Source organism: Mus pahari, chromosome 19, assembly GCF_900095145.1.
Source record: "Mus pahari chromosome 19, PAHARI_EIJ_v1.1, whole genome shotgun sequence".
Taxonomy (NCBI): domain Eukaryota; kingdom Metazoa; phylum Chordata; class Mammalia; order Rodentia; family Muridae; genus Mus; species Mus pahari.
This window is the reverse complement of record NC_034608.1, coordinates 31,793,677-31,817,206: the sequence shown is the minus strand read 5'-3', so window position 1 is coordinate 31,817,206 and position 23,530 is coordinate 31,793,677. Positions and strand designations below refer to the sequence as shown.

Sequence of the window (23,530 nt, the reverse complement as noted above, 5' to 3'; positions counted from 1 at the left end):
TTTAACCAGGTAAAGGTGTTTCCTATGTAAAATTCTCCCAAGACATTAGCACCCACACCTGCCACGAAGCGTCTGGACTTGCCACCCCACCACCAAAACCCCTCTTCATGTGCACACATGAAGATTTCCATCACTGATTCCCTGGAGGACATTGACTGGAACCTCGGGACTAAGCCGTCCCCCTGCAAGAAGATGACATGGGTGGCCCTGAGCCTTCCACAGGGCTAGGAGACCAGGGTATGAATGGCTGGTTTAGGATGAGGAAGCAACAGGGTACAGCTACCTGGGCTCAACAGCACCAAAGCAACAGCACCTCACTGCTCTTCCTCATCGAGGACGACCCCTCCCTCTCTCACCTCACTGCTCTTCCTCATCGAGGATGACCTCTCTCTCTCACCTCACTGCTCTTCCTCATCGAGGACGACCCCTCCCTCTCTCACCTCACTGCTCTTCCTCATCGAGGACGACCCCTCTCTGAGATAGGCTCACCACTCTTTGCACAGAACTTGTGCACTCATGTACAGTGACTTCTGGTAAACTGAGAATGTACCTGGCCTTAGGGCCTTGAGGAAACTGTGAACTAACCATAGGGACCAGAGAGAACCACAGGGGAGGATGTGGAGAGGATGCTGCCTTCACACACCCCAGCATCTCCTTGCCTCCTGGCCAGCTCCTGCTCACTTTTATTTCTTCAAGATCTGACTCAAGAGCTGCCTCCAGTGTAGACTGCTGTGGTTACACTGGCCACGAGAGCTGCCTCCAGCGTAGACCGCTGTGACTATACTGGCCACAAGGTACAGGTGAGGGCTGGAGTCCTGCTCCCTGCGTGCAGGCATTGCTGGCTATTCCAAGGATAGGGCACAGTGCAGAACACCTAATGGCTGCTTGGGTTCTTGAGGAAAGAGAGGAAAGAAGAGAGGAGAGACGCAAGGGGTAGGTAGGGTGTTTCCAACATAATGACACAAACGATGCTCCAGGCTTTTTACTTCAACAACCAAGAAAGCACAATACTCTATCACCCGCACTCCTAGGCTGAAAAGCAAGGCAAAGGGACTTCCTAGAGAAGACAGCTCTTCTAGCTCTCACTCAGATGGCACTCTGGGAACTGACTGCTGTTCTAGCAGCAGAGGAACAGAAGGCTCAGCATGGGCTAGAGGGGCAGTGCCTGCCTGGACTCCTGAGCCTCATGGATACTTTTATGCAAGTGTGTGCACTAGGCCTCTCTGAAACCTCCATTCTTATTGCCCCAGACACCTGTCAGGAGTGAGGATTGCTCATCTGACAGACAGACAAACAGTTCTATCTAGGCTTAGTCTCTAAAATGGTCACCAGAAATTAGCAGCACTGCACACCATTTGAGGGAAGAAGGTCTGGAGTGAAGGGAGCCATCACTGAGCATTTCCCAAACATCACAACTCCAAAACAGTGTCTCAAGGCACAACCCCATGGACCAGGCAGAGTACTGGTCCACACAGGATCTAGCCAATACAGCGAGCAGCACCAACCCGTCCCTGCAGGAGCAGAACCTGCTTGTCACGGCTGACAATGAAGCCGGGAGTAAAAGGAAGCAAAGGACGTGAACAGCCCGACTGTGACACGCAGACACATGTTTCATGTCCTAACCGTTCCTACAGGTCAACTTTAGCTCAAGGTCGTCTAGTCACCGTGTGTGAAAAGCACAGGAAGGCTCACGGGGCAACACCAGCGAGGGAGCACCGCTCCCAGGGAAGAGGCTGCCGCTTCAGCTCCATGGCCTGGACTGGAAACGCTGTGCCCGAAACCTCCAAACTCTCACCGTTCCTCGAGTGACACTCACGTTCATTTCTTACAAACACAGAAGAATGCTGCCAACCATGAAGCCCCAATCTAGACAAACAAGAAGGAACCAGCCTTGGTTGACAGACAGGCCTGCATAATCCTAATGACTGAGGGTCCTCTGTGTCCCACTGGGAGGGGCAGGGACCATGCAGGCACCACAGACCAAGGCTTGGATCCAGAGGCTTGGATTGGAGTGAGTTAAGACTGAGGACACTGATGGCTCAGTGGTTAAGAGCACTGACTGCTCTTCCAAAGGTCCTGAGTTCAAATCCCAGCAACTACATGGTGGCTCACAACCATCTCATTCCCTCTTCTGGTGTGTCTGAAGAGAACAATGGTGTACTCATACACATAAATAAATAAATCTTAAAAAAAAAAAAAAAAAGACCGAGGGGGCAAATTCTCTCATTTCTATGCCCATACTGAGAGCTGGGGAAGTCACAGAGGAGAACCAGAGAGGACAGCAGTGGCCCAGGAACACTGGACCCCTGGGAGCTGCAGACAGACGATCCCTGGGCTCCAATTCACACAGAGTACAGACCAAAGACAAACACAGAAAGCTAAGTAAAAGCCGGTCACTATTCCCAAGACCTCAGAGTCTCTTCGGCAGGCAGGACTCAGTTTCCTGGGCCTCACTATTAAGAAGAAAATTGAGAGAAACCAGAAATAAGGAACTCTTCAACAGAACTTAGCCCCGACATATCATGGCCCTGGCTCCCACACAGGCTGTAAGTCCACAGGGCCTGACCTAAAATACTTCTGGGGACAAAACCTTTCCACAAGTTTGGTCTTTCGCGGCGCCACAGCACTGTAAGGCACTGTAAGCTTTGAAGACACAGCTTAGCACTGTGAGGACGTGGCTACAGGGATTGGACACGGTGGCAAAGCAACAGACACACAGACAGCACAACCCAGGAGTCATCTAAGGAAGCCACCAAGTGTCAGGATACTGGCAGCTGTCTCCTGTTACAGACAGCAAGCATCTTGGTAAGGTGGACCTAAGCCGTCCATTCAGCACACAGGAGTACTACTGCACCAGGCTCCCTAAGAAAACACAGCACCTCGTACAAGTCACGGCAACACAAGCCTAAGCCTGAGAAGACACAGACCCCACGTGGGAGCACTGGGGCTCTTGTGGTGAGGCAGCCACCATTGGGCAGAGAGAACACACACGTCTAGTTCCCCCTTCACACTTTCCTGAATTGCCTTACATCTCAAAGCGCTGCAAGGGGCCTTACAGTTAGCAAGGCATCGACATACCACACAGTCATCAGCAGACTTACATTTCCAGAACAGGCTCCCTTACCTTTCCCAGGACTAAGGTTCTGGTCTATAAAGACCTTTAGTTCTCCGTTGGCTTCAATTAGACTGCCCTGCAGAGAGTAACAACAACAACAGTGAATACAACATCTCAGGAGCCACACAACCAAAGTTGTTAAACACACCAGGCCTAAGTTAAGCACATGGGCAGAGCCGCCACTGGCTGGCAGCAGGAGGAGCCCCAGCGCTACACTGCTCCCAGTGGCCACCACGGCTGGGAACAGCATGACCCGCCAAACCAGTCATAAAAGCCAGGACTGATGGCAGAGGAGACGTCACCAGGTGATACTTGAGAGGCAGCACACATATCTGATAAAGTCAGCAGGAAGGAATCTTACCAGACTGTCACTCGCACCTCTCCAGGAAACCGTGCAAACGTTTATTCCCACCAAGCCTCGACAGCACATCGTGGCTAGGCCTCTCCCAGGGCGAAGCAACCAAGGTAAACCATACATGGCCACTGACCGCCAGAGGTGAGAGGTGGCAATGGAGCCTACATTCTCATCTGAATACTCTCCCACAAAAGAAAAGGCTGGTGACACAAGTGGAGAAGGGGACAGTGGCCAAGAAAAGTCTCTCAGGAGGGACCCCAGTCTCCTACAGAACATAAAAGTGAGCTGTCTTAAGCTTCTGGGGATCATGACAGGGCCATGTGTGGGCGTGGCCAGGCTGGAAGGCTGAACAGTCGTCACATGGCAACACAGTTACAGGCGAAAACACCAGGATGCTAAATAAGAGTGAGAGAGATTCTGTAAGGCCAGGCAGGTAAGGACAAGAGGCTAAAGACAGGTTAGCAAGGCTAGGAAGTAAATAAATCCAGACATGTAAATCCAAGTTTAAAGCTAGGAATTAAGGTAACACCAGGAAAACCTAAGATACTGAAGTCGGGTGGGTAAGGCTGGTAGGCAGGGCCTGGTGAAGCCACAGGGCTCAGGGAGGGATTTAATGCAAGAAATGAACAGGGCTAAGACTTGGTGACTGCATGAGCCCAGTGGGTAGAGCTGTGTGAGGTAAGCCAGGTGGAAAAGAACGCAGTGTAGGCTGATGGGGACACTAGCAACCCACAGTTGACAGGCCTGTGCTGAGTGCTGGCGCAGCTGCTTCCAGCCGTGTTCACGGTCCCAGGCTCCAACTCCAGCACTACGGAAATGAAAAAGCAAACGCTAAAAACCACTCTTAGGTGCAAGGGCCACGTTGGGAGGACCAGTAGAGTAAATCTAGGAGATGAGAAACAAGCAGGCAGGCAGGCAAGGTCCCCTAGGCAAGGGCAAAAGGAAGATTAGGAGGTTAAACAGCCACTGATGGGCGGCATGAAGTTACAGCAGGATGGGTGAGACCTGCGGGCGAAATGACAGAGAAATGAGGCCTTGTCTGTAGGTCCACATCACAAGAGCCAGGAAAGAAAGAACAGTAGGCAGGCTAAGATGACCACAGTCAATGAGTAAAACCAGGGAAATGACAGGTCGGGGCCAGGTGGGCACAGCCAGGTGGGTAACCCAGGATGTTAAGACTGAGCAGAGAAGAGCAACAGATGGGTAAGACTGTTTAGTACAGCCCAGCACGAAACTGCAGAGAAATCTGTGCTATGACAACAAGTTCTGAAGCTGAACACCAAAGTCAACCTCGTTGGGCAGGCTACAGAGGCAGGCTCGGGGTTAACACCAGGTGGGCCAAGCCCGCAGGAAGAGAAGGGCTCGGAGGCAAAGGCCAAGCCCCCAGGGCCTGAGTCAGCCGAGGCAGATCCAGCCTGGAGATTTGGACAGGCCTAGCCACCCTGAGTCCCAGTGTTAACAATTATAGCTCAAAGCAGTGTTCACTTCCCAGGCTCCCTCGGCACCATGGGCCTAGGGGGGGGGTGGGGCTCCTGATACAGTCACCAATTACTATTATTCCTATCTCTGCCTCTGTGTCACCACTGGCTGGATCTGAACAAGTAGGATCACTCTGTCACCTACTGACTATACCACCCAACCCCCCCCCCCCACAGCTTTTATGTTCTACAGACTGCAGTCCAAAGTCAGCATGCTACTTCTTTGCAAGTGTCCTTCCTGACCACTGGCTGCCCACCCACCCTGGGCGGGCCTGGGAGAGCAGCAGCCTTTGCCAGCACTGGCAGAAAAGGCTAATGTGGACAGTATGGACCGAATCACCTCTCCTTGTCCATTAGGGAGTCCACCACACAGGAGTACTGCCCAGGAGTACAGCAGCTAACGGACAAACCCAGTGCAGGGGTTCAGCACTGCGCCATGTCTGTGTGTCTGTAAGCTTCATTATGTTACCGCTCACGGAAACCAGTCTGATATCCACCACAGTACAGATCACCCCGAAGTAAAGGAAGGCAGGGTGGACAGGCGACCAGCAAGCTCCTCAGCCGCACCGAGCTCCTCCTCTCAGGCTACCCCAGCCTTGATGGGCCACCGTCCCACCGCAGCCGTGGATGCTGCCTCTCTCACTGCAGGGAAGAGACTGCACTCGAGAGACGCAGATGGTCCACTTAACCAGCCACCTAGCCCAAATCAGTCTTGCTTCCTCAAACAGGCCTCATAGAGCTCACTGGCCAGGCGTAGCCAGCAGGACCTGTGCAGGGTCAGACACGTAGTGAACAGGCAGACTTCCTCCACAAGTCTCAGTCTGGTGCCTGATGGCTCAAAGGTAATCGTGAAGCAGTAGACCAAGATGAAGGAAAGAGGAAGCCATGAAGCCAGGGGGGACTGCCCAACTTAAGTCTGTCCCCCACCATCCATCCATCCATGTCTGCAACAAAGGTAATTGTACCCCCTGAACCCCAAGTAAGCACCCCCACAAAAGCTGCCCTGCATAGCTGTAACCCACAGGGTCCCCTGTATAGCTCCCAGGAGGGGCTTTCCTTCATTACAGTGAGCTCAACAACACCGACTGCTTCTCACTACCTGCCAGTTGTACCTCCCAGCATGACAAACAGAAGTACCTCTAGATTGCAAAACTGCCCTCGGTTGAGAGCCGCTGGCTTTTGGGCATGATTTCCTGACAATGCTTCGAACAGATCTGCTTTCCAGAGCCAACAGTAAATACACAGCTTTATCCTCGAGAGCCCCTTCTCAAGTAGGGTCCTGAGATCAGTAAATAAAATCTGACCCAAGGGGGCTGGAGAGATGATGGCTCAGTGGTTAAGAGCACTGGCTGCTCTTCCAGAGGTCCTGAGTTCAATTCCCAGCAACCACATGGTGGCTCACAACCAACCCATCTGTAATGTGAACTGATGTGTCTGAAGACAGCTACAGTGTACTCATATAAATAAATAATTCTTTTAAAAAAAAAATCTGACCCAAAAGACCCAGCAAAAGGCTCCTGGAGCCAGCTAAGGCCCTCCACAGCTTGTCCCAGCGTTTCACGAGCAGAGGCCACTCTTTCATAACACATGGGTGTCAACATCAAAAAGGAAACGCAAGCTCTCCTGTCCATAAAGGAAACTAGAAAACAAAACCCCTGAGGGTTCTCTTCATAGCGATCTGAAGACCAGCAAAAGCCTCTGGGTAGCTGACTCTGAGGCCAGCAGCCGTCAGCAGAGGACTGACCACACCAGGAAGCTTGCTACGTCTAAGCTGGCACGCGGTACCCCAGATCACAGTGTGCGGTGGAAGACAGCCTCCCAGGACAATCTGCTACAGTCTGAATATCTGCCCCCCACACCCTTCAACAGAGATAGGACATTTAGGAAATGATGAAGCTGAGGGGCAGAGCCTTTGCGATAAGATTTGGCCCACAAGAGGCACCCAGAGAGCTGTGCCCTTTCACCATGTGGGACACAGCAGAGAAACCACACGAACATTACTCCCTTGGAGAAAAGGCAACCATAAGCCATTGCTAAGCACTAAATCTGCCTTTGATCTTGGGCTTGCAAGGAGATTCCATTATATCTTTATTACAGCAGCTCAAATGGACTGGGACAGATGTCTCCCAGCCTCCTGGCCTGACTGAACTGAACTCTATAGCACAGAAACTGAAATGCTAGTACAACCTTTGCAGTCAGCGTGTTCTCTCTGGGAAACGCGTGAGCAGCCTGTGGTGGGCAGGGAGATCCCTGTCACAGAAGTAGGTGAGACTCCAGAAGCTTCAAATCTGTACAGTGCTCAGTCACAGGTAAGCATTCTTAGTCACAATACTGAATCCTGACCCGCAGAGGCACAAGGCCATAGATGTATGGACACTGTTACCTTCAGCCACTCGGTTTTAAGGATGTCTGTCACACAGCACCAGGTGACTCACAGATAAGTCTGGGTTTGTACAGGGAGGACACTGCACACTACAGTTCTGGGAGTCTATGACCAGAATGCATAGTTATACTCATGTGTACATACACTCGAGCTGCACCCACCCTGCCTGGAAGTGATTACAAAGTGTAGTAAACCAGATGGACTGACCAATGTAAGGACAACAAGAGCCCACAGAGAGCAAAAACCTGAGAGTCACTGATGCAGAGTCAACTCATGGGGGGGGGGGGGGGACTGTGACAGGGCCACACAGCACAAGAGCAGGAGTGGCTGCGATGTGAGCCTTGCCCTTCTCTGCTTGTCACTCCTGACTCTAGGGGGAAGGGCAGCATAGAGAAGACCTGCTGCGGCTCTCCTCCTCTCCCAAACTAGGGCCACAGTGAAACACTGAGTAGAGGCCAGATGCTACTGTGATGGAAGGTGGCGAAGAATAGCAACGAGCACCAACCAACCAGATATTCTAGAGGTCACAGTATTTCCAGGGTCACACCAGGTACACCCAAGGCTGTCAGCAGCCGGTCAGTGGCAACATGACTCACAAGGTCCTCAGCCACACCTCCACCCCTCTGCCCACTTTGTATTCGTACATTAGACACAGAAGTAATTGCTCTAGACTTTGCTCTCCCGCAGTGTCTTTAAGCTGGGAGCCCAGCCGCCTTCCAGGGAGAGAACATGAACTGTCCTGCTGGCTGTGGCTGGTTCCTTCAGTGTACCCTGCTCTAGGCAGGCGTGGAGGAGAGTATAAACAGCAGCAGATGACAATGACCATGATGACCATGGGGACCACCCCTTCCTGAGAACAGTGATGGACAGTCGACTCACCGACAGCAAGCACCAGAGAGCAAACCTTGCTGGTGCTGGCCAGGAGTCAACTCTCACAAACAGGACAGCTCCAGCCTCAACAGCAGCCCAGAGTGGTGACCACCAGTGACCACAGTCACAGCCCCAACAGCTGTGCGCAGCAGATGCAGACTGAGAGCAGAGATGGCCTAGGCTACAGTGCCCCCAGCCACACCCCAGGGCTCATTCAAGGGATTCAGGGACTGCCTGCATCGCTCTTCCCTGACAACTTCCCGTTTACAACTGGTTTATTTCTCTACTAGCAAGTTTATATCTCTCTCCTCTGTAGGACACCTGTCTGGTGAGTGTGGGCACTGCCTGGAAGCCTAAACACCGACTCTAGGCAGGAACAACGTTGACGATGAAGTTGAAAGGCACAAAGAGCATCTCAAACATGAGGCAGTAGTAGTAAGGCCCTGCAGGGGAGCCTATCGCTGGCATCCTTGTCATCACTTCTGGGCTTCCCTGATCTGGCATTTTCTAAGCCTCCCACTTGCCCTGTGCCCTCTTATGTTCACCCCAAGTACAGAGACAAGAGGTCACAAATACAAGCCCTCATAAGGCACCAGAAAAAGTATTACCTTCACACTTTCCTGTTTCACCAGCAGAGCTAAGAATTCAATCCCCTCTACAACAGCCGTGACAACAGCCTTCTCCTTAGGAAACGTGCTGAGCCAGGCAGAGACCTCTTGCTGTCTTTGGGGACACAGAAGACAGGTAAGTAACAAGCAGATGTTTAAAACTACATAGTGTCATAAATACAAAGTGTGTGGGTGGCCTAAGTGACCAGAAGCCAGCTCTGAGGATGTCTGGAACGAAGGTCCCCAGGTCACCTGTCAGGGAGCCTGTAGCACATGCCTGGCAAGCCTGCCTGTCAACCCCACAGCCCTGTAACAGCAAAATGTGTTCTCTCTACTCCTTTGTCTTAATAGCTGAAAGGTTACTTTCTCTCAGATGTCAGGACAGACAGACCTGTAAACACTAGCTCTTCCACACAGGTGCCAGGCCACGTGTGACGCAGCTCTCAGAGGACTGTATACTGTATGGTCTGCCTTGTGGGCTCGCCTCTCAAGTGACATCTTTCTACACCGTGCAAGTGAGGGAGGACTGGAATAAGTTCATACCCTAGGGAAGGTGGCCACTGACCTCACTAGACACAAAACACACTGAAACTTCAGAGCTTGCTGGAGCTAAGCACTGGCAAGGTTGGGCCTAGTGCCTAGCCGCTAATATTCACTCATGTCAGCATGGCCACCACCTTCCAGCATTCTTGCTGCGGTGGTCAATCGATGTCTGCCCAAGTGTATACATAGCTGCACATCTGGCTTTGGCCAGAGGGTGCTTGCTGTTCAGGATCAGCTTCCACCCAGAACACCTACACTCTAGCAACTGGGACACACCAATGGCAGTCACCATTCCTCTTAGAGAACGACCCATAATTACCCTCTTTATGCATTGTTAACCTGAAAGACACTCCCTCCAACAGTAATGGACAGTGTAATTCCTGAAACCATACTTCAGTATTTTCCTGACTCCCACAATGGCTGACAACAGGACTGGCTAGCTGGAACTGTGCAGCCTCAAGGCACCGGAGTAAAGAGCCTGGCACAGACCCTATCTGGGAAGCCAGCTTTCTGGGAGCCACTGTCACCTCTGGAGGTCACCTGTGCTTGTGCACGGACATATCTAGCAGAAGAGAGTTCGGAGTTCACTGCATCCACCTGTCCGTCCGTCTGTGCTATTCTCCTTTCTGAGAAGTTGCCTCATCCAATGCCTTTGAAACTCAGGGTGTCCTCCCTCCAGAGGACAGAACCCCACAGGGACAATGAATCTTTCTAAGAGGCTCAGGCCACCCCACACCAGTCAAAATCCTCCTTCGGCAAACCAACCTCCTAGGTCCAAACCGAGGGGGTGAAGGGAAGTTGCAGCTGCTGGGTAACCACTGGGCTCAGCCTGCTGAGCACCCGGGTCTGCAGCCGTTTATGCCAGCGCAGAGCTCAGAGCTCAGCAGGCCACAGCACAAAGGCACCGTATGTGGGGTGGATTCCAAGCTCATCAAACAAACATCACACAGGCTCCCAGTGGGAAACGGCAAGGGAGGCTGACCTGCAAGAGCAGAACGAGGACAAGGAGGCTGCGGAGGAACATCAAGTCCAAATGCTGACATCAACGGGGAGGAAGCCGAGGGGATCCCCAACTCAAAGACCCAAGGGGATCCCCAACTCAAACACTCAAATGGAACCGAGGCCCCAAGGCCTCACAGACACCGTCTTGAGTTGGGAATCCCCAGACTAGACCTTGCAAACACCTGAAAAGTGTATGAAAATGCCAAGACCCAGGGACAAAAGGCTCTGCTATCAGGACCCCGACCAGCAGCTGGGAAGCGTGAAGCTGTGCCCTCTGCAAGTGCCCAACAAATAGACAATGTGACTTAAGGGGTGAAGGCAGAAACAGTATTTGAAAATGGCAGAAAACTGGTCAAAAAACATTTTCTCACTAAAAGAGGTATGTAAATGCTTGCCCAACTTGTACAAGCCCCAGAATCACAGAAAGAACCACTAAGAAAACACAGAAGCCAGGTACAGTGGCTAGCAAATACCTAAAGTCCTAGTTATGCCACAAGTGGTAGGATGATTTGAGGCCAGGAGTTCAAGGCCAGCCTGGGCAACCTGAAAGATCTCAAAACATGATGTCAAAAAAGAAATGGAGCAAGAAAGAAGAGCTCTGATCCACATCAGACATTAACCACTCCAGCTCCTTCATCGGAAAGGACATGTGACTAGGCACCTAACAGAGGCCAACCTGAAGACCTCCAGCGAAAGATGGGTGCTCGTCTACAGTCACCAGGAAAGTGAAACCAGTGTTAAACCGACATCTATCAACAATTCGGATAACCTGCCAAGCTAGACGATACGGAAGGAGGAGCCGGAGCGAGGCTTACGAGTCGCCACCTGTGTCATGGCCCACCCAAAGTAAATATCCAAAAAGCAGGAACCTGTGTGAGACACTGAAAAAAAGTCATTTATATTACACCCACAGTAAAAGGAACAACAGCTAGACAGTGACACACTAAAGGGACTAAAGAGCTTCCACAAGTTTCCACAATGTTTGCCATGCAAGCCTGATGACTTGAGTCTGAATTCCCAGACCCCACACAAAGTCAGGCATGGAAATACATGCCTGTATTCTTAGCACTGAGAAGCAGAGACAGGAAGACCCTTGAATAGCCAGCCAAGTCCGTAGCTAGTCAGTAAACTCCAGATAAAGTAAAAGACTATCTCATAAGGTGGTTAGTCAGATACAGTCGTACATGCCTTTAACCCCAGCACTCAAGAGGCAGAGACAGGTAGATCTCTGAATTCTGGGCTAGCATAGTTTACATAGCAAGTTCCAGGGCTGCATAATGACTTTATGTCTAGAAAAATAGGTAAGAGTGATAGAAGCAGAAATCTGGCCTCTACACACACACACACACACACACACACACACACACACACACACACAAAATCATTAGAGCCAGTGATGACAGTACGCACTGGTAATCTTGGCATCAAGGAGGCTGAAGGTGAATCCTGAGCTCAAGGCCTACATAACAAGACCCTATCTCAAAAACAAAACAAGTAAAATTAAATGCAATGTATCAGCCGCCTGTTTCTATCTGCTGCCATGAAAAGACCTAGAGCAAAATGCTGACTAGAACAGCAAGAAACAGCCTGAGTGCAGTGGGGTAAGACCGTGCAGCACATGGGCACATCTCAACACACTTCCAAGGGTTGTTGCATACATGCCTGTGGAAGGGCTGGAGAGATGGCTCAGATTAGAAACATTTACTGCTCTTGTGGGGGACCTACATTTGGTTCCTAGCACCCACACAGTAGATCACAACCATTTATAACTCTAGCTGAAGAGCATCCAATGCCCTCATCTGGTCCAAACAGGTACCAGGCATGAAAATGGTGCATTTATATAGGTGCAGGCAAAACATTCATACACATAAAATTTCATTATCTTTATAAAAAGGTTTTATAATCTTTAAGAAAAACAAAACAAAACAAACAACAATAACAACAACAAAAGATCACAGTATCCCTTAGCACCTTGGGGATGAGCCCAGATGTCCACTACTGGCCTCCCTGACTGACTTCCTCAGTACCACTTGAATCCCGAATGACTGGATAAAGCCAAGCCATCCTTAGCTTAGCGCAGGGTCCACAGAAGCAGAGACCCACTTCCTAGAGACCAGGCAGACATGTTCAGAGGATGGGGGACAGGTTTAGAGAGCGCGAGTGAGCTTGTCCAGTGCGTAGGACAGGTCTGAAAGCCATGGTCCAAGCTGAGAGAGCTCTGGAGAAATGACCAGGGCAGCTCCCATCCCAAATGGGCAGCAAGAATCCATGTCCTTAGGGAGAATCCAAAACCTTCAAGTAGACACTAGCTGATGGCTGGGATATAAACTCAAATATTAATAAAATGCAAACTTCCTATCGTCTGGAGAAGGGAGAGGAGTGGTCTAGCATAGCAAGAACCACCAAAGCAGAGTCCTGCATCAATTCTGGACAAGGGCAGATCAAAAGATGCCAGGAGAAGCGACAGGAGGAGTTATGAGCAATTTACAAGGAAGAGCCCCTGAAAACAGTCAGAGGGCTGGGGCTATAGTTCAGTGGTCAGAGCTCTTGACCAGCATGCTGAGGCCCTAGACTCAACTCCCAGTACCAAAACAGAGTTGGGGGTTACTGAAGCAGCCATGCATCACCCACACAAGCATGTCTCTGCCATCTTCTCCTTCCAGGCATAAACCCTATGCCAGACCAGCAGACCGGGTCAACTTCTCTGACAGACAGGACGTACCCCCGTCAGCCCTGCGAGTACTCGCCCAGACAACAACAGTGCTGACACGTCCTTCCTCCCACAGGCCCACCAAGCCCTGAATGACCTTCACTTCTGTTGCTGCATGTAAGCAGGTTCAGGGCTCTCTCTCAGCCTCAGCCCTTGTCCACAAGATTATGTGCATGCAGGGTGATGACTATAGATTTGGCCTTCCTAGAAACGCAGATAGGCTGCAGCCTCAAATCCAACGAATTTCCTACAGGCGCCTACCTCCTGCCAGAAGACACTCAAATGATGCCTCTCATTACACAACAGACCCAAATGCACAGCTACTTGGGAGAGTTGCCAGGAAGCTAACTGTCCAGGTTTTCCAAGTCCCACTTCCTGGTGTCACAGGGCAGCTTTTGGGAAGGGAGAGTGAAGCACAGTGGTGGATGGCTCGGACGCAGAAAGCAATTACCACAGGAACAGCTAGGGCAGGTGGAGTCTCACTGGGTAGGAAGTGGCTGCCCCACGGCACACAACGGCACTTTCTTATCCAACTTCCACAGCTGCCTTGGTCCCTGCCTCTCCCCTAAACCAGGCACACACTGCACCCCGAAAGCAGCCTCCACACAAACTTAACAGCGCTGACCTCTGCTTCCTAGCCATGCAGAGCTCCAGTGAGTCCTGCTCCCGCCCCCCGCCTCCCTACGCAGGCTGTGAGTGTGCACCACAGCGTGCACGCAGGATCACACCAAGCACACAGACGGAGGGAGTCGGTCAAGCTGTAAGCAGCAATACTCAGGTTACCATGTTAAAGCAGATGTCTGTCTGTCTTCTAGGCCACACAAGGGCTGCTGGAAGATGTTTCAAAGCAAGAGTCATTTTCAATAAATGAACTGACCCAAAAGCATACCAGGCCAGAAACCAATGTGACTTCAAAGCTGACCCCAAACTCAGCCACCAAGACACATGCAGAGGCTAAGGACTAACCCCCAGCTTCTCCCCTTCTGTCTTCTTCCACACATAGTCCAGTTGGATGAAAGCAACAGAGGCAGCCTAAGACATCTTAATTTAAATCCCAGGGGCTCAGACAGTTGCTCACACTCAGAGTCAGAGCACCCACTCAGTGTACACAAGACACTGGTTTTAGCACCCAACACCAACAGAAAACAAATTCAACACCCATCACCACCACACACACAAAAACAAGACCTCCAAGGCCTCAGCAGCTGAAATGGTTTAATACGTCACCACCCTCATTCTATGCAGCCACTAGCATAAACCTGGGCCTCAGAGAACCTTAGAGAAATTATTTTTCTGTATGTTTATATGAGTGTTCTGCCAGCTGTGTGCCACATACATGCCTGGTGACCTTGGAGGTCAGAGAGGGTGCCAGATCCCTGGAACTGGAGTCAGATGGTTGTGAGCCACCATGTGGGTGCTGAGACTCAAACCTGGGTCCTCTGCAAGAGCAGCACGTGCTTTTAACCACAAAGCCACCTCTCCAGCTCCAGCCTCAGAAAATCATGATGGTCACAATTAAGAAGTACAGCCAGGAGTCATGAGTGACAAACGCCTGTGACCCCAGGACTCAGAGGGGAGACATACGGGCTGCTCGAGGCCAGATAGAGTAGGGTGAACTCAAGGACAGGAGGGAGAACTTACTTAGACTATGTCTCAAGCCAAAGTACAAAGAGGGCGGCAATGTAGCTCAGCGACAGAACCTAGCAGAGGCAGAGCACCCAGCTCAACCTCCAGTACTGTGAGAAAACAAAAGCCTTCCTGCAAATCACCTATTTCTGCTGTTAAAATTCAAGGTGAGGCCTGAGAGCTGCCTCGTGGGGAAAGGCACTGGCCACCAAGCCCAGGGCCTGAGTTCAACTTCTAGAACCCACATGGTTGGACAAAGAACTACTTTCCAAAAGCTGTCCTCTCATCTCTGCATATATGACATGGTATTTGTGCATGTGCGCAGGGAGGCACGCACAGGTAACATTTTAAAAAATGTTTTAAAGGTATGTTCTCTTACATTTATAAACAGATGCAAAGCTGGGAGATCAAGAAAAGAAGGTGAGGAAACTTTCATTTCTAAACTCTTTGAGCCTACAGTTCCTCTGTGTAGCTCTAACTGACCTGGAACTCCCCATGTAGAAGATGCAATTTATTACTTTACATATTGGGGTAAGCAAGTTTCGTGACTTTTAAAGCATTGCTCCTGGGGAGGGAGAGTTAAAATGGGTGCTGTCCAGCTGCCTGATGGCACACACATGGTGACCTGGCACCATCTATCTACAACAAATCTGACATCTCAAAGACACTGCCTGTGCACATGCATATACACAAACACACACACAGGTGCACACACTTCCTGTGCACATGCATGCACACACACACAGGTGCACATACTTCATATCACTGCTCCTAGGATTTATCCTTAGGATCAGAATGGCTTTTTAACCATCTGAGAAGACTGATCCCGGAAGCCCAACTCCCAGCAATGTTCACAGCAAGTGGGCTAGGCACCTGTGCACCCTAGAGTCCGGTCCCTTCCCAGGATGCTAACATCAACAGGCCCTCCTGAACAAACTACTCTGAGCATGAGCTGCTGAAACTTATGCAGTCCAACTCTGACCTCGCTGGCTGTGAAGAGCCTGGAACACTGGAAACCTAGCAGACTGCAGTGCACACAGGACACTGAAGCAGGTGCACCTGGAACACTGGGAACCTAGCAGACTGCAGTGCACACAGGACACTGAAGCAGGTGCACCTGGAACACTGGAAACCTAGCAGACTGCAGTGCACACAGGACACTGAAGCAGGTGCACGTGCTGCCCACACAGCAGCGTTCAGTCCACGTGTAAAGACTGTGGTAGGTACCACTGCTCTGCACTATAGTAAAGTTTATTTCCTGTACTAATTCACTCAGTAGCAACTCTCTACAATGCTAAAACATGTCAAGTAAACAACTAACCTCTAAAAAGACAAAGACCACAGTACTCGAGCTGTCTGAACTGTGCCGGTTCACCCTCCCTGTGAGGCTGACTGTATTTGGAACACACCACATGAGCATTCCTCTAGACTCTGTAGTGTTTTCTGGGAGGACCCACCCTGAATGTAGCCGTACCATCCATCCCATGGCCTGGAGCCTCACATTAAATACAAAGGGACAGAGAAGTCAGCCAGCTGACACCACACTCATCTCTGCTTTCTGACCGTGGGCACCACAGTTGCCTCCAGCAGACCTTCACCGTCGTGATGGCCAAAATAAAACTTTGCTGGTCACTCGTTCTCTTGTCATGGTGATGAGAAACATGACTGATGAGGGAAACTGAGGCACGGGTACTGCTGCGGGAAATGTGATCCATGATCTGCAGGCCTGTGGTGTAAAGGAATCCTGGAAGGTTCCAAGCAAAACTTCTAAGTCATTCTGACAAGCATCGGAAAAGACGAGAATGTCAATGGAAACGTGGACTGAAGGCTCGGCTCCTGAAGTTTCAGAGGGGACAAGGGTTCTATTGGGAACTGGGCTAGAGGACACTTGTGTTACCTTCTGGCAAATAATCTGGCTGTATTCTGCCCATGCCCTTAAAAATGTAAGTGAGGCTAAATTTAAAAGGAACGGGCTAAGTTGTCTGGTGATTTCAAGGCAGAGCAGCATCCAGGCTGTGACGTGTTTACTCCTGACTGCTCTGAGATGATAAAATGAAGCATACAGAGGAGCAAGCATGAGCTCAAAGCTGCACACAAGGAAGATACAGACAAAGCATCTACCACTGAGGGGAAATCTGGGCGCCACAGACCTTCAGGACTCCCAGAACTTGGGAAGCAGAGGCAGGCAGATCTGAGTTCAAGGTCACCCTGGTCTACAGAGTGAATTCCAGGACAGCAAGGGCTACACAGAGAAACCATGTCTGGAAAAACCTGAAAAGAAAGAAAAAGACCAGCATGCTTAGGGCAAGAGTCACTCACAGAAAGGTCCAACCGATACAAATACCAAGTCCAGATGGTAAGGAGGCTGGGGAGGTGAAAGCAGATCTAGCAACCTGACTTCAGCCCCCAGAATCCACACAGACACAAGGAGACAACTCCACAAAGTTGTCCTATCTGTGCCCATGAATTTTTTTTAATTTATTTTTATTATTTCTGTGTGTGCATGCACACATGTGCATACGTATCTAGAGGAGTGCAGGTACCCACAGAGCCCTGAGGCGTCAGCACCCCAGGAGCTGGAACTCAGGGCAGTTATGAGCCGCTTGGTGAAGATTCTGGGAATGGTATCTTCTGAGAACAATCTGCACCTTAACCACTGAGTCTTCTCTCCAGACCATTAATTTTTTTTTTTATTACACTGACTTGTGTGTGTGTGAGTGTGTGTGTCTGTGTGTGCATGCAGAGAACACATGGAGGTCAGAGGAAAACATAGGGGAGTCAGTTCTCTTTCCACCATATAAGTCACAGGGATCAAACTCAAGTACTGAGGTCCGGCACCTGGTCTGCCCTACAGCCCCAGATTTACGGTTTTTGAAAAATGTTAGAAATTTTAACATCTGGAGGCTTGCACCAATGGACTAGAAGTGTTTTGCCTTAGGAGACGAGCCCCGTGGACCAGGGATGAAATGTTAAGATTCAAAATGATGGGTTTGTTGTCAGGTGGACGGGGGATGGACTTGAGAGTTAATCCTCATTGTCGATACATGAGGGGATTTATGATTGCCTAGGAAACACTCCTCCGAGCACACCTATGGGGATGAACTTTTCTCATGATTGACAGGTTCAATGCTATCTTCAGTAAGACAGCACGGCTCCCCAGGCAGCAGCGAGAGTCAGCACTGACCTTGGGAGAAGACATACCCGCCCAAACCAGGCCTCTCTAGCTTTCAAGGCAGGGTGATCATGGCTCACCCTGCCCACATGCTTTTCCTACACTCTACAGTATGCTATGCTTTTCCCAGTCTACAGTACCCCAGGAAAGCACTGCAGGTGCGCCCCAGAGAACCTGCAGGCGCTCACCGCCCCCCCACACCGCCATCCACTGCTCCGTGCCAGCTCTGCCATCCCCATCCTGTCCACTGACAACTGCCTGCCCGTCTCCACAGCCCTGGTTCAGTGAGCCCAATTTACCAGCTAGTCTGCCTGGGCACCAGCAGGGGCAGAAAAACCCTCAGCTGTTTGTCTTCTGTCTGCCCTTCCTGCTCCTCTTCTGTGACCTCGAGTGTGACTTCTGTCTGTTCTCACCGGTGTCATGGCCTTCGGAGCCACATGTCTACAGTACACTTTACAACCAGATCTCACCTTAAGCATCAAGTGCTTAGAACACTTCAATGGTGCCTCTCTCTTTCCCTTTAGCACAGGTTACAAAGTCCCTTTCCAAACCCAAACATCACATCCTACTTAAAAACACAGTTGGCCAAGAGAAGGCCCAACCTTTGACTGTCTGCAATCTCCACTTCCAGGCAGAAAACAGGGAGAGCCACTTCACCTCTGCCTATGTCTGTGTGCACTGTCGGGGGACTAAACTGCAGCACTCTGATACCCAGTCACAGTACTGGCCTAGCCACACCACAACGGCTAACCCCAAACCAGCAGCCGGACAGGAGATCCTGACCACTTGCCTCCCCGGGGGACACAGCACCCAGGAGTGGATAATGCAAAACTAAGATTGACTAGGCTGGAGAGCATGCTGACTCAGTCAAAAATGCAATGTTCCCTGAAACTACCCCATGCCATGTGGACTCACAAAGGCATGGGAGCCAGTACCCCGTTTACACACTATTTACCAAATCTAGCTACTTTGTGGGCATGCGCTGGGCGGCATGTCTCTCACTGGGGCACTCGTGGGGGCAGAGTCAAGACATGGATGTACACAGACAACAGACATAACGAGATCAAGCCAGCGCCATATGTAGTTGTGACTTCAGGTGACCTACACAAGGTCTCTCAGGGGCAGACAGGACCCCCCAGGAGCAGGGCCAGTGCTCGATCACCAGAAGAGGGTCACCGTCTGTTCCATGCGGGCCAGTCAGGACAGGACTCCGCACCTGCACCACAGTTTTCGCTACACCTGGTTGATGAGCTACAACTCTGCATGTCTGGGCTGCACAGAAAAGGCATGAATAGTCACAGAACAGTGGATACTGAGAAACACTGGAACGGACACAATCAGTGTTGGAGGGAGTTAAAGCAATACTACAAAAATGTATGTATGTGACCAACAATACAGACTATATTTTGCAGCCTAACTGTTCATACCTGTTTCCAAAAAAAAAAAAAAAACACTTCAAAACACTCGGTAGCTTTGTGATAAATATGAAGCTAAACCAACCAGCATTTCTACGGTGTTTCATTAATCAACAAATGTCATCTTTCTGAGAAAAATGTGCCCAAACAAGTAGTTGGGATTCAATCCATCAAAGCTGGATCATGGTCTTATGTACTACATAAAACAAGTACAGTGTAAGTTCCATGTTGACAGCTCCTCTGTGTGGAAACCCACAAACAAACAACACCCCCTCACACACTCATTATAACTGAGAGATGTATTAATTTATTTTATTTAAGCAGTTTAGATAAAGAAAAAAATCAGACATCATCAAACCACGAAAAACAAAAAACAAAAAAAAACGTGTTAAGCTTCGGATGACAAAGACCATTTGTGCAGAGGGGAGACACCCACCTACAGACTCGCCATTATCCCTCATCTCCATCCCAGATCCTGCCTGTAAAATGTCTTGGCCAACCCACTGCCACACACGTATGGCCACTCTCAAATAAAGGGAGAAAACTGCAACGAGCTGTGCCAACATGTCCGCAGCATGCAGCGACCATACTTACATCTTTTGCCATGTTACCAGATCCAGGAAATCAAGGCTTTAACTGCGTACCCTCCACAGAAGAAACGGGACTTATCTGGTTAAAAAAGAAAAGAAAAAAGAAAGGGGATGAGTAATGAATGAGAGTGAAAAAAAGAAGTTGAACGCACATCGCATTTCAAAGGAAACATCTCCCCACCAGCACGAGGCAGGCCTCCAGGCAGCAGGGGCCTTTCTTGCACAATCCCGACAGGAGAGCTAGCCAAGCAGGTCCCACACGGGGATTTTAAGTCACCTCTCCAAATGGAAATGCTCCCTGCGGGCACCAGCAGCTCCCACCGGCAGCCAGGCCAGACCCCGGACCCTTGGCGGAGCGAGGCTCAGCCGTCAGGCTCACCCCACCTGGGCACGCGGGCCCCGCCTGACCACAGGCCCCGCCGAGGCACAAGGCCCCCGACTTGGGCACACGACACTGCGTGGCTCCGCCCGGACCGCAGCGGGCACCCCCCACCCGCGCTGCCCAGGACCCCGAGGGGCCGCCGACCACTCTGACAGGTGGGCTCCCGCCCGCCCGCCCGCTCGCCCCACCTGTCACTAGGCCCCGGCCACCAGCTCCGTGCCCTGGCGCGGACAGAGCCGGAGGGTGGCCAGGACCCCTGCCCGCCGCCCACGCCACGCCGCGTCGAGGCCGACTCCAGACTGAGGCTGGGCGGCGGGCGGGATGCGACCGGACGCGGGAACCGGGCTGGGGCGGGAACGGGGCCGCGCGCCCAGCCCGCGCCCTCCCGCCGCGACCGGCCGGTGCCCCCGCCACACCTGGCTGGCCGGCGGGGCGCGCGGGGCGGACGTCGGGGGCGCGGGGGCGCCGGCCCGGAGGTCCGGCCCTGGCGGTCCCTGCCCTGAGCCAGCGGCGCCGGGACGCGGGCTCACCCTGGGCCGAGCGTCGGGCCGGCGTGACGTGCGCGCGGCGCGGTGACGTGGGCGGCGGCGGGCCCGCTCCGCGCAGCGCGCCTGCGCGCCTTTTCGCGCCTTCGGCGCCCTCCTCCTCCTCCTCCTCCTCCCGCCGCTCATCTCCCGCGCCTCTCGCCGGTGCTACCCGCCCTGGGAGAAGGGAGGGGCCTGCGCGCGCGTGCGCGTGTGGCGGGACCCGGCTGGAGACCGCCGACGCAGAACAGCGCTGCGCGCGCGCCTCCATGTGCGCTCGGAGACAGGCCACGTGTGTGCGCGCCTCTGTGTGTGCGTGTGTACACCAAGGACCAACTGTATGCATATCTGTGTGCATGCGCAGGGAGTAGAGGGCCACGTGTCTGGCTCTGTGTGTGCGCGTGTGGCACGCGCGCCAACGGTGAAAAGTCTGTGGTGTGTGCCAAACCTGCATGTACACGTAGGGAAAGGATCATGTGTGTGCACACCTGTGTATAGGCAGAGTCTGACTGTATACACGTGTGTGTACGCCTGAACATATATACAGAAGAGAGCCCTGCGTGCAAACATATGGATACCTATGTTAATGCCTGCGCACTGAAAAAAGCAGGCGTGTGTGTACACATGAGAAAAAAGAGGTCAGTTCTGAGAGTGCTTTAAAGTCTCTGCATGTGCACCACAGGGAGAAGAATCGTGTACATTTACACAGAACAAAGTAAAGACTGTTAGTTAGAATGCATACTGAACAATAAATACAGAGACAAGATCCCCACCTCTGCTCAACTACTGACCTCCACAGCCACATGCCCTGAACCTGGGCTGTCAGTGATTCAGGGCAGGAAGCAGCCTGTTAATCAGGTGTGTATGCATTTGTGCCTTTCACTTCAGAAACCATCTGCTTCATCCCAAGAGGGGTCTGGTAGACCCTGAAGACTCACTCCATCTTAGAGGCCACTTCTTTAAAGACTAAAGCTGGAGAGCCCGAGAGAAGAGACTAGGTGGAGGCTCACAAATCAGTCCAAATGGTTCGGATAAAATGACAAGAATGTGGGACTGAAGAGCAGGGCGCTGTTAAGTACTATTAGAAAACTGTTAATGTGAGTGATCGGATTTTATTCTGGAGGAAAGGTCAATTTGACTCCCAAACTGACAGATCTTTCTCCGTTACCTGGCTGCCTCCTCAGTCCCATGACTCAGCCCTTCTTTAGCATCTGACTGAACTGTCCTCCAGCAGCCGTCCTGTTGGAACACTGCTCAGCAGCTTTGAGGAAGCAGCCCTGCAACCACAGCTGCTTATTGCTAAAGCAGAAGAGGCGATACCCAAGGCATGAGTGTGTCAACAGCTTGCACCAGAAATACCTAAGGCATGAGTGTGTCAACAGCTTGCACCAGAAATACCTAAGGCATGAGTGTGTCAATAGCTTGCACCGGATTTTTTGCCATCACAAGCTCTGGTAAGCTCTAGTAGCCATTTTCACCCAGAACACAGGGTTGGGGAGGAGATGAGGGGTGGGGGTGGAGGGGGAAAGCATCTCTAAAAAAGACTGTGATTGATGCAAACATCCTTGCCACACCCCATTTCTGACTATATAAACAAGCTATTTGACTCACCTTTTCAGCGAGTTGGGAGAATCTTTTGTCCAGTAGAAACGTCTCTCAAGTGATGTTACACTTTTATTATTTTTTTTTACAAGTTAGAGTGGTAACATGAAGAAATAAAGGACAGAGCGTCAGCGGAGTGGTGGCAGCAGCGGCACGGGGGACTCTGAAAGAGTGAACAGGGCACTCACAGCAGCACACAGAGGCGGTGGGACGTCAGACAGCAGAAATAGGAAGCTGTTTAGAGAAGATAAAGCATCAGGACTGAAGAAGGCTTCATAGAGGTACAGAAGAGGACACGGGTACCAGTCACTGGTGAGCCTGGGCGGGTCATGATCTCTTGCTAGGACTGAAAGCTGGAGCTACAGTCACGTAAGTTCCCAGCACCCCGTACCCATACAGAGCCACAGCACCGACTGGAATTACAGTAGCTGCCAAGTGGTGTGGCTGCTGTTGGCCCAGAAGAGTCTAAGCCTCCCACCTCAGTATCTCCAGCTGTAAGTCGTTGGCTTCTAAAGCCTGGGGCAATAGGCCCTCGGCTCTCAGGGAATAGAGCTGTAAGCATCTAGATCTGCCAGTCCATCCCATAAACTCTGAGCGTGTAAGGCTGGAGGTTGCTAGCCCTGGAGAATCTTCTTGCCCGGTTATGCGTATCTGGATAAAGCAGAATAGCCCCGGCCAACCGACTAGTAATATAGAGGTCAGAGCTGTACCAAGTGTGGGGCTAATTAACATCTATGAAGACCTTTGAGGAGCACAGACCAAAGCCCTCACTCAGTAATATGCAACATATTATTACTGGACACCCCAATTTTGCATGGCTTTACAATTAACCACCTTTACGCTGACCACACCTGCTCCCACCACTTCTTCAGCCGCCAAGCATCTAATTAACCTTGGTTCTGCACATCAGAATCGAACTCATGCACGGCAGCCTTCAGATGGCCAGGAGTCCTCCCGTTTTCTAGTTCTTCTCCCCTACAAGGGATGACTTTACATGACAACAGCCTTCAACATGCAGTTAGTTGTTCCCGAGAGCAGTTGACTCGATTTCACTGGGGGATGCAGAAGGTCCTCAAAGCATTCTGGAAGCTAAACCGACTGGAATTAGAAACCGGTGATGAGCGTGAAGGTCAGGTGCGGCTGCTGGACAGTGGA

General features: G+C 51.3%; 1 protein-coding gene across 4 annotated transcripts in view; it reads right to left on the bottom strand.

Annotated features, from left to right (window-relative positions):
• The window catches only part of Tfdp1 (transcription factor Dp-1), a 33,343-nt gene extending 12,513 nt beyond the window's left edge, over positions 1-20,830 (bottom strand). The window contains exons 1-3 of one of the 4 annotated variants that reach the window (XM_029532058.1): positions 20,780-20,830; positions 19,872-19,946; positions 3,125-3,191 (exon numbers count right to left, since the gene is read on the bottom strand). In XM_029532058.1, the coding sequence (XP_029387918.1) occupies positions 3,125-3,191; positions 19,872-19,883 (79 nt within the window). In that variant the 5' untranslated portion in view covers positions 19,884-19,946; positions 20,780-20,830. Of the gene's footprint in view, positions 1-3,124; positions 3,192-19,871; positions 20,301-20,437; positions 20,590-20,665 lie in introns of those variants that run through there. The other 3 variants (XM_029532060.1, XM_029532061.1, XM_021219680.2) reach the window with 3 other exon arrangements.
• Between the last annotated feature and the right edge of the window lie 2,700 nt (positions 20,831-23,530).